This window comes from Acomys russatus, chromosome 32 (assembly GCF_903995435.1).
Source record: "Acomys russatus chromosome 32, mAcoRus1.1, whole genome shotgun sequence".
In the NCBI taxonomy this organism is placed as follows: Eukaryota; Metazoa; Chordata; class Mammalia; order Rodentia; family Muridae; genus Acomys; species Acomys russatus.
The window spans coordinates 4,142,806-4,154,538 of NC_067168.1; the positions used below are offsets into that span (position 1 = coordinate 4,142,806).

The window sequence follows — 11,733 nt, forward strand, 5'->3', positions numbered from 1 at the left end:
GCTAAGGAGACTCAACATTCAGCTGTTTGTTGCTGTCATCGTTACTTTGTTTTCAGGGTTTCCCCTTATTGCCCTGGATGGCCTGGAACTCACTCATAGGCTAGGCTGACCTCAAACTCAGTGTGATCCTCCTGCCTCTGCTCCCAAATGCTGTGTTATAGGTAGGTGCTGCCACACCCCACCTTCATTTGGTTTTCTTTCTTTCTTTTTTGTTTTGCTTTTGTTTTGTTTTTTTGAGACAGGGTTTCTCTGTGTAGCCTTGGCTGTCCTGGACTCACTTTGTAGACCAGGCTGGCCTCGAACTCACAGTGATCCACCTGCCTCTGCCTCCGGAGTGCTGGGATTACAGGTGTGCGCCACCACACCTGGCCTCATTTAATTTTCTTATCTGTAATCTTGTCTAGCCTGGAACTCATCACGTAGACCAGGCTGGCCTCAGATCTGCAGTAATCCTCTCGCTGCTGCCTCCTGAGTGTTGAGATTAATACTGGACCAATAACCCTGATGGAGTCTCAGGATTTTAAAGAGCTGATGTGGTATAGATTATTATGTTGGTTTCCCTCCACCTCCCCACCCCCACCCCAGAGGCAAAACTAGGTCTCTTTTGCTAGAAAAAAGTTGTCTTTTCTTTCAAGAGGAGGGCTATCAGGAACACTGGGTCAGCGGAGTATATTAAGGCCCCAGTGCCTGTTGTTACACAGAACTGGCACTAGGAGGCAGGCCTGCAGGAAGCTGCACCGTGGGCTGGGTGGTGCTGGGCAGGCTGAAACAGATCTCTCTTCTAGTGAAATTATACAGGTGAGAGGCACAGGCCCCTAAGGCCTGATTGGTTCTACTCTAAGCTACATTTTAGAAGGGAGGCAGCCAACATAATACAAAGAAGGGCCCGTGGTTAAGCCAGTAAGAACTGGAAGTGAGACCAGGAAGTGGTGGCGCGCACCTTTAATCCCAGTACTCAGAAGGCCGAGGCAGGTGGATCACTGTGAGTTCGAGGCTACCCTGGTCTACAGAGTGAGATCCAGGACAGCCAGGGCTACAAGAAATCCGGTCTCAAAAAACAAAACAAAACAGAACAAAACAAAACAAAACAAACAACCTCAGGAGTTAGAGGTAGGTATGTGGCTTGCACCCAAGAAGCATATGGTATGAAGAGGCCAGTGCGGGGCTATGTACATAGTTCAAGAGTTCAAGGCCAGCCTGGATAACCTACTACCAGAGTGAGACCCTGTTTTGGAAAAAAAAAAAAAAACAAAAACAAAAAAAAACAAACAAACAAACAAACAAAACAAAACAACCAAACCAAAACCAAAACAAACCACCACCACCACCACCACCACCACCACCAAAATACAAGGGCTGGGGGCTATAGCTCAGTTGCAGAACACCTGTCTAGCACGCTCAAGGCCCTAGGTTCAATCCCTTGCACTGAAAACTGAGTAACAACTCTAAATCATGGAATTTAGGAGCTAAAATCTGGAGCACATAGAGTTTGAATCCTGACTGGTACACCCTAACTAACTGCCTTGATCTGGGAAACCACTGACTGCCCACGGGGTCTGCCTCCTCCTTAACCCCAACTGCCTGAGAACTTGACAAATGGCTCGGTTAGTAAAGCTCCCTCAGGGCTTTCTATGGGCGAGTTTCCTCAGAGCATTCCAGGAGAGGGGAAGCCTTGCTCTCAATGTGCCTGGCACCACCACGCGAGGGGAAGAAGCCATCGCCACACCTTTGAACTGCTGGCTTTTCTACTCATTCCCGGCCACACCAGCACAGGCAGTGCTCCTTAGCCCTTGCACTCATAGCTTATGCTCAGTCTTCTAGAAAGATCCACTCTGGAGAAGACGCTGCTTGATTTTCATCCCCAGAGAAGGCTTTCCACTGAGTTCTTAGGGCGTGTCTGTTCAGCCGGGGAAGGATAACAAAAGCAGTGCCTGTTTGCACTATCTCCCCGGCTTAATACAAGGAGCCCAGGGTCAAGTATCTTCAGGGGGATTGCTTTTTTCCCTTTCTCCTTTCTCAGGTGTTTCCTGGCAATCAAGTCTCACCCTGCATTCTTCCTTTGGGCAATTCCAGTCAAGCCTGTGAGACAACCCTTGGGAAAAGCAGTAACCACGGAGGGAGTCTCTCCATAGAAACCATAGGGCCATGGGGCCCAGTCATTCATTGCAAAATACCTTTCTCACCAGGCGAGCAGAGGCTACAGAGACCTCTAATGGACACTCTCCACTGGGAGAAGGCTGGCAGGCTTTCCCACAAGCTTTCTATACACATCTACTAGTGGAATAAGAACCAGAGTGCCAGGGCTGGGAAGCAGATAAATTGATAAACTGCTTCACTGGAAAACACAAGGGCCAGCCAGGTGTGGTGGCGCACGCCTTTAATCTCAGTGCTCGGGAGGCAGAGGCAGGCGGATCGCTGTGAGTTCGAGGCCGATCTGGTCTACAAAGCAAGTCTAGGACAGGCAAGGCTACACAGAGAAACCCAGTCTCTAAAAAACAAAACAAACAAACAAACAAAAAAGAAAACACAAGGACCTGAGTTAGAACCCAGAACTTTGGTAAGAACCAGATGCACGTTGGGTGTGGAGGTGTGCATCTGTGATCCTACAGCTAAGGAAATAGGGGCAGGCAGGGCTTTGGGCTCAGGAAGTAAAGGCACTTGCTGCCCCACAATGCAAGCTGGACGGCCTGAGTTTGATCCTCAGAACCCACATAAAGGGGAAGGAGGGAACCAGCTCCATAGAGTTGTGCTGTGAACGTCACATGCACACTGAGACTAGCCAGGTCTGCTGATCCTCCTGCCTCTACTTCCCCAGTGTGAGGATTAAGAACATACACCACCACGCCCAGCTCTTGTTCTAGATTAAAAAAATTTTTTTATTTATTACTAGCTCTTGTTCTAGATTTTTAAAAAAAATTTATTTATTATATAGTGTTTTGCCTGCATGTACACCTGCATGCCAGAAGAGGGCACAAGATCTCATTATAGATGGTTGTGAGTCACCATGTGGTTGGTGGGAATTGAACTCAGGACCTCTGGCAGAGCAGACAGTGCTCTTAACCTCTGCGCCACCTCTCCAGCCCTTGTTCTAGGTTTTTAAGTCAGGGTCTCACTAGGTAGCCCATACTACTTTAGAACTTTCTATGTCACTCACCCGCCCGCATCACATTTTAAAAAAAAATTTTTTTTTTAAGAGAATGGACTTAATTTGGGGGAAAGACTTCATTTCTTTTGTATTATTTGAGCTTATACCTACATGGTGGCTTGAATGTTAATGGCCACCATTCACTCATATATTTGAATGGGTGGTCCTGAGCCAGTGGAACTGGGTGGGAAGGACTGGGAGGCATGGCTTTGTTGGAGAATGTTTGTCTCTGGGGTAGGCAGGCGTTGAAGTTTCTTTCTTTCTTTTTAAGATTTATTATTTATTATTTATACAGTGTTCTGCCTGCATGTTAGCTTGCATGCCAGTAGAGGGCACCAGATCTCAGTATAGGTGGTTGTGAGCCACCATGTGGTTGTTGGGAATTGAACTCAGGACCTCTGGAAGAGCAGACAGGGCTCTTAACCTCTGAGCCATCTCTCCAGCCCGGCTTTGAAGTTCCAAAAGACTCATTCCCAGTGCGCTCTGCCTCCTGCTTTTGGATCAAGATGTGTGCGTTCAGCCGTTGCTACTGCCGTGCCTTTGTTTCGCCACCACAGACTCTCACCTTCTGAAACCGCAGATTCAACTAAACACTTTCTTTTATAAGTCGCCTTGGTCGTGGTGTTTTGTCACAGCAACAAAAAAGCAACTAATACAATCTGCATGTAAAATCAACTAAAATAACAGCCCTGCTGTCGTCATCGTCGTAGTTGTCGTCCTCATGTTTCAGTTTCTTAAGGAAGCAAGAAGGCCAGCTGACCGCTTGGCACAAATCAACTTGTAATGGCGACTGTGAGGGAGACAAATACCTTCACAGAACTGTGACCGTGAAGCCAGGAGGTGGTGGCACACACCTTCAATCCGGCCCTCGGGAGGCAGGGGCAGGCGGACCTCTGAGTTTGAGGCTAGCCTGGAGAGAACCTATAGAGCAAGTTCCAGGACAACTAGGGCTGCATAGAGAAACTGTTTCAAAAAACAAAAACAAGACCAACCAACCAAACAAACAAAAAAGTGACCATTAAATATATGAAGTCCATAAGTTTGTTTTAATGTAGAAACTCTTGGAAAGCATATGGGGATATTACTTCATTCATTTTTTAAAAAAGATTTTATTTATTTATTTTTTATACAGTACTCTGCCCCCATGTGTGCGTGAATGCCAGAAGAGGGCACCAGATCTCACTATAGATGGTTGTGAGCCACCATGTGGTTGCTGGGAATCGAACTCAGGACCTCTGGAAGAGCAGACAGTGCTCTTAACCTCTAAGCCATCTCTCCGGCCCTTCTTCATTCATTTTTAATTTCTAATTTTGTTTTCTTTTTGAGACAGTGTCTTAATTCTGTAGTCCAGGCTGGGCTCAAACTCACAACAATCCCCCTGCCTCAGCCTTTAGAGTGCTAATGCTACCATTTCAGGCATGGGTCCCCACACCTAGCTTGCAATTTTACTTCTTTTAAGCTCTCGATACTATTTTTATCTGCTCTCTTTAGTTTCTCATAGGAGGTTTGTAGGATGGGCAGTACCTGAACAGTAGAATGGGCTAGAACATGGCTTGCTCAGCCACAGGATCCAGGGTTACAGGTAAGGGCTGCCACCTGGGCTGCACCGAGTCTCAGCAGCTACTAGAAGCTCACAGGGTTCCCCCAGGGGAGTGAGTGCATGCCTGGGGGTCACATCGGGGCCCATAGGCCAGCCTTGAGAACTGACCTGCAAGGTCGTAGAGTTCAGTGTCAGAGGCGCTGGCCAAGGCTTCTTCCAGTTCTGGGTCCAGAGTCACTTTCTCTTCTTTATGAGTTTCTACAGGCTTTTCCTTGGGGATAAACACTCTCCCTTTAAATCAGAAGAAAAACAAAGGCAACTGCACTACGGCCTTATGGGTAGGGCTGGCAGACCGAACAGAAGATGCAACGCTGGCATTAAAGACACGCATCATTGAACTGTCTCGTATCATTTGACGTTCCTGAACTGCCAGGATGGGGCAAAGCTAGTTTGAGAAGGAACCCTGCCTCTTACCACGCAGAACCCACACTTTAGCAGTTAAGCTTCTTCTAAGGGTGGTTGCTAACAGCATCACCTTGACAGGATCTAGAAAAGAAAAATCTCTGGGCATGCTTATGAGGAGGTTTCTGGATTTTGTGAACTAGAAAGACCCGCCCTGAATGAGGAAGGCTCCAATGCATGGGCTGGAGTCCTGGATTGAAAAGAAGACAGCAAGCTGAGCCCCAGCATCCATCTGCTCCCTGCCCGTAGATGCAGAGCGAGTCTCCGCCTTGGGTTTCTGCTGCCGCGCTTTCTCCGCTGGAGATGGACTGTGCTCTTGAACTGTGACTCCAAATCGACCCTTCCTTCCTTAAGTTGCCTTTGCCCGGTGTTTTGTCACATTGTCACAGCAACGAGAGAGTAAGTACCCCACCAGCCGTCTCCTAGACGACAGGATGTGACTGTGTGCACCATTTATACTCCGATAGCTCCTGCCTTCTTTTCTACCTCCAGCACCATAAGAACATGAACCTGGGATGCAGCGGGTAATTTGCCGTAGCCACCCCTCTACTTGGAGACGAAACGACAAAAGCTTTCGCTCTTATTATTCTGCCACTATCTCATGCATAGCATTTGGGGAATTTTTATTGAAGATTTTTTTCTTAACATTATACATTATGCTTGCCACAATTCAGTAAGTCCAACAGCAGCAACAGCATTACCATAGCAACCGCTCACATTCCACAGTAACCCACGGCTCTTTACCTGACTCATCACTGATGGGCTCTACCTTCTTAATTTCCTTCTCAGGGGCTTGTGACCCGTCAGATGTGCACAGCACAGAGGGAGCGACAGGGACAACGCATGCTGCGGGCTCTGATGCAGAAACCACACCCCCAGCAAAGCAAAGATGCAAACTGATGAGCACGGTCTTAGGGCTATCACAGCAATGCCCTGTAGGGCACTGTTTAACATGTCCAAAGCTTTTTTTCTTCAGACTTTGAAAAAAAAATTAACAGAATTCATTTCAGAACGATCACATCTCATGTATCCATTTATTTAATCACATATCCTGCTCTGCTTTTTTCTTTTAAACTAACGACTTTTAATTTTGAGAATAACTTTAGGTTCATATCCAAATTAAGCAGAAAATACTCACGCGCCCCCTCAACCTCCCTACTTGTATCCCACACTATAGTGGGGGCATCTGCGCCACCATCATCACCACCCATGAGCTGTAGTTTACCTGAGGGTTCACTTTGGGTGTTGTACCTGTATCTATGAGTCCCAATGTCCAGAAACACCATGCACAGATGATAGGCCTACTCCCTATTCCCAGGCCAGCTCCCTTGCCTGATGCTCCACAAATCCGTGAAGGGCACTTTGTCCCCTGAGGTGCAGTGTGCTGGCCTTACCTTTCTTCTCTCCCGTGAAGGGCACAAAGTCCTCTCTGTCCTTCTGTTCCAAAGCCTCCTTCTCCAGGTACATGAGGAGGTGCTCGCGGTCAAATGGGCCAGTGGCTGCTTTCTGGGTCTGGTCCTTCTGTCGGAATCCAGCTGGCAACATTGCACTCTGACAAGACAGATAGGAGATGTCGGGGAGATGTTTGCTAGACTGATTTTTCCTTCTTTCCTTCCTTCCTTCCTTCCTTCCTTCCTTTTTCCAGACAGGGCTTCTCTATGTAGCCTTGGCTGTCCTGGACTCACTTTGTAGACCAGGCTGTCCTCAAACTCAGAGCTCCACCTGCCTCTGCCTCCCTGAGTGTTGGGATTACAGGTGTGCACCACCGCTCTGCTCTGAGCTCTTTCCTCTTTTGCATGTGCTGTCAGCGGGAAGGCCAGGCAGCACCTTTACTGGCTAAGGCCTGTGCTCTCCAAGACAGCTCTGGGGATCGTGTTTGTTCTAACCTCCTTTGCTAAGGGAAGGGACCCAACCAACTCAAGGAGCACAGCCACAGAAGCATCAGCCTCTGGGACATCTGCAGCTGCCTTCTAGAACGTGGAGGAAAAGGTTTCTCTGTGTTTACTGTGATAAGGTCTGGTCAGGTATGCATACATGGCTCCTAAGGCAGGATGTACATACTCACTTATTTCTAAACTGTCTCCTCCAGAGACAACCAAGAGGTAAGGAAATATTATAGTGTACGTCCACATCTGCCTGAGTAAGAGTCATTTATTTGTCTTTTTGAGACTTGGTCGGATGTAACCCTGGCTGGCCTCAAACTCCCTATGTAACTGAGGCTAGCCCTGGCTCCTGACCCTCTTGCCTCCATTTCCTGAGTGCTGGGATTAAAAACATTCACCAACATGGCCAGCTCTTGTTTTAGTTTGTTGTTGTTGTTGTTTGGTTGGTTGGTTTTTCCTTTTCTTTTTTTGTGGACAAAATTTCACCAAGTAGCACTGGCTGTTCTGGAACTTACTACATAGCCCAAGCTTGCCTCAGACTCTCAGAGATCTGCCTACCTCTATCTTTCAGGTATTAGGATTAAAAGAGTAAGCCACTACACCTGGCTTTATTTTAGATTTTTAAGTCAAAGTCTCCCTTTGTAGTCCACACTGCCCTAGAACTCTCTATGTTGCTCAGGCTCAACCCAAACTCATGATCTTCCTCTGCTCCCCAAAGTGTTGGGATGATAGGCATGTGGCATTATGCCCTGGTTAAGCCCCAACATTCCTTCCTTATGTGTATAAAAGTATTGCACTTAAGCCGGGCATGGTGGTGCATGCCTGTAATCCTAGCACTCAGGGAGGCAGAGGCAGGTGGATCACCGTGAGTTTGCAGCCAGCCTGGTTTAGAAAGCAAGTCCAGGTCAGCCAAGGCTACACAAAGAAATCCTGTCTCAAAAAACTGAGGGGGGGGAGAATTGTACTTAAATTAAAAAAATAAACATCTCAGGTATCAGGTAGAGCAGAATGTCATATGAATAATTTTATTTACTGACATTTTTAGGGCTTAATCACAGCTCTGGATACCTCCAACTTTAAGATAATGTCATTCAGGGCTGGAACACTTGCTGAGTATTTAGCAAGAGCTGCCCAGCTTTTCGAGAACTGACAGAAATGTTGGAAAGTGAGACTAGGATGCTAATCATCTACATACTGTCATAGAAGTTCAAGTTCTTTGTATGTTTGAACTAAATTATACCAGTGGTAGCACAGGCTATCCCAGCACTTTGCAGCTGGAGGTGGAGTGATCAGAAACCCGAGCTTCTCCTGGCATACACGGTGAGCTGGAGGTAGCTTCAAGCCAGTCTCTGCTACAGGAGACCTAAGATTTACCTCAAAACCAAAACCAAATCAAACAAACAAAATTCCCCATGACAGCAACAAAACCAAAACCAAAACCAAAACCAAGAAGATCCAGGCATGTGTTGCATGCTTATAGTTAACACATAGGAGGCCAGCTTGGGCTACGTACTAAGTTACCGGCCAGCCTTAGCTACATAGTGGGACGCCATCTTAAAAAAAAAAAAATTCTGGGTTGGTTGTAGAGTTACATACATATATTTAATCCCAGCACTTGGGAAGCAGAGCCAGGTGGCTCTCTATGAGTTTGAGAGTAGCCTGGGCTACATGGTGAGTTTCAGGCCAGATAAGACTACACAGTGAGACCTGTCTTAAAAAGGGTGTCTGGCTGGTGTGGCGGCTCAGGCCTGTTATTCCAACACTTGGAAGGTAAGGACAGGAAGGATTCAAGGTCAGTCTTAGCTGTGCAGTGAGTTTGCCATCCACCTGGGCTACAAGACCCTGTCTTAACAAACAAACAAACAAACAAACAAACAGTCTGGAGCCGTGGCATAGTTGGCAGAGTGCTTGCTTCACAGGCAGAAAACCCCAAGTTACATCCTTAACATGCTGCCACGCCTGTAGTCCCAGCACCTGGGAGGTGGAGGCCGGAAGATCAGAAGTGCAGGTCATGCTCAGCTACATGAGTTCTAGGACAGCCTGGAGTACACGAGACCCTATCTCAAACAAACAAACAAACAAACAAACAAACCCAAAGAAATCCTACACTACAGAGGCGTTTTCAACAGCACCTCAGACATTTGCAGTGAGGGCTCCTGTGTGGGTCACTCTTGTGAGTGTGCCTTCTAGTCATGAAATACACTTAATGCCGTTTCCTCCAAGGACTCTGGGCCTAGCAAAGGATCTGACACATCGCTTGTCTGGGCTGTGGGGGCCTCGGCAACGGTGAAGGAGGGAACCGCCCCTTTCTCCTGCGCTCTCTTTCAGCAGCCCGCTCCAGTCCCTTGGCACAAACCTCGGCATCCAGGTCATCTAGAACGTTCTCCAACTGTTTCAGTTCCTCTTCTGACAACTTGCCAAGAAGCTCGTCTTCGTCGATGTCCTTGAATTTCCCCAGCTCTTTTTGGAAGGGGAGCGCCATGGCTTCAGAGACACGCCTTTCTCACGCACCTTGAAGTGGGCCAGCTTCCCAAGACTTCACACTACCACAAAGAGAAACACTGTTATCTCCTTACCATAAAACTGCCAAATTGGTAACAGACCGTGCCGTGCCGGTAATGGATTCTACCGCACAGCCAAAGAGCAGACCACAGCCTGCAGTATTATTTCAATCTTTGCCCCCGCATAAGGCAGCCCTGTAAGGAAGGTGGCAAGATAGCATCACAGGATTTTACAGACTACGGCGGCGGAGAGCGAGGTGAGCAAAGGCCTAGCTCTGAGAGGTGTGCCTGGCTTCTGGGTTCCAGGGTAGTGAGTGCTTTTCCATCCTCGGGTTCCATTGAAACCCACTGAGGAACAATGACTAATTGTGGGCGGTTGTAAGCAGCATACTCACGCCTTTTCAGGGTAGAGAGGGCTGTGAAGAACACAGCCTGGCATTCATTCAGGAAAGAGTTCAAAGGCTCCGAGTGAGAACACATTGTCGTCCCCCCCCCCCCCCCCGCCCACGCAATGAAAACAAGAGTCATTCTAAAGCTCTGAGCACAGTTACTCTCTCCACTTCTTATTCCTTTCCTTCTTTATTATTATTATTTTTTCCAGACAGGGTCTTTCTGCGTAGGCCTGGCTGTCTTGGACTCACTTTGTAGACCAGGCTGGCCTCGAACTCACAGAGATCCACCTGCCTCTGCCTCCCGAGTGCTGGGATTAAAGGCGTGCGCCACCATGCCCGGCCTTACCTATTATTTTTTAATGACATCTTTGAGATCATTTTAATAGTTTATTTTTTATTTGAAAGTTTTATCTTTAAATTATGGCTTTTGATCACATTTGTCCACTACTACCTCCCTCCAACCCTCTCCAGTGCCCCCTCCGACTCCCTCCAGTGTCCCCTCCGACCCCCTCCAGTGCCCCCTCCCACCCCCTCCAGTGCCCCCTCCCACCCCCTCCAGTGCCCCCTCCGACCCCCTCCAGTGCCCCCCTCCGACCCCCTCCAGTGCCCCCTCCCGACTCCCTCCAGTGCCCCCCTCCGACCCCCTCCAGTGCCCCCTCCCGACCCCCTCCAGTGCCCCCTCCGACCCCCTCCAGTGCCCCCTCCAATCCCCTCCAGTGCCCTGCAGTCCCATCTCCCTCCCATCTTCATGTTCTCTTTTTATTTTGGTGGTGGTTGTTTCTGTAGCAATTCTTCCTAATTCTTCTTTCTTTATACTCTCAAAACATTCTTTTTTTTAGTACTCCACCTATCTGAAATGCCAATGCCTCATTCTTTTTCTTTTTTGTCCCCCCCCCCCTTTTGAGATAGGGTCTCTCTGTGTGGCCTTGACTATCTTAGACTCACTTTGTAGACCAGGCTGGCCTCGAACTCACAGAGATCCGCCTGCCTCTGCCTCCCGACTGCTAGGATTACAGCTGTGTGCCACCAGGGCCTGCTGAATGCCTCATTCTTAAACTCTTATGATGAATGCAAGCTTTCCTCAGTCCCTTGCAGAAATTTCTCCAGGTCTTCCCTAGCAAGACAATCCTGCATTCAGTCTTCAGCTAGCTCTTCCAAGGCAGTATGCATTTCTTGTATACCTGCTGCTGCCAAGAAAAGTTCTAGAAAAGCTCTCTCGAGGAGGATCATAGCTTAGCAAGGCAGCACACATATAGCAAAAAACAAAAACAAAAACAAAAACAAAAAAACCAAAAAAACCCAAAACCATGTGATAAGTATTCCTGTAACGTTTGAAGTAGGTTGAAAGTCTCAGGATGAGGGAAGAGGAGATTTGAGAGTCACCTGAAACAGAGATTGTCACCAAGCCTTGAAGGAAGAGGTCCTGAGGAGGACACACGTGTGCAAAGGTCATCTAAGACAGAGACAAGCACAGGCAGAGACACAGGACAGGGAAGTATACAATGGCTGGTGGGATGGCCGGGGTGGCTAGGAGGAGGACTGGGGACACATGTGCTATGCCTAAGGGACTGGGTCTCACAACTGAGCTACACTCAGGGCCCCTACATTAAGGACCCACTGCAGGGCAAGTATTCTGGATTGTCTGGGTGGGCACAATGTACTCCAAAGTGCTCAGGTGATGGAAGTGGGAGCTAAGCAGCCATGGTGGGAACAGAAGGTCAGAAGGTCAGGATTTGGGGCTTCAAAAATGCAGGAAAGCCATGAGAAGCCATGTGAGGACCATGGGTATTGGGGAAGGTTAGGGCTCTCC

General features: G+C 48.1%; 1 protein-coding gene across 1 annotated transcript in view; it reads right to left on the reverse strand.

The window, feature by feature from the left end:
* Positions 1-11,733, reverse strand: part of Tmod2 (tropomodulin 2) — a 44,360-nt gene that overhangs the window by 18,535 nt on the left and 14,092 nt on the right. Inside the window, exons 2-4 of the mRNA XM_051140517.1 lie at positions 9,387-9,573; positions 6,542-6,698; positions 4,854-4,976 (exon numbers count right to left, since the gene is read on the reverse strand). Coding sequence (XP_050996474.1) covers positions 4,854-4,976; positions 6,542-6,698; positions 9,387-9,512 — 406 coding nt within the window. The 5' untranslated portion in view covers positions 9,513-9,573. The remainder of the gene's footprint in view (positions 1-4,853; positions 4,977-6,541; positions 6,699-9,386; positions 9,574-11,733) is intronic.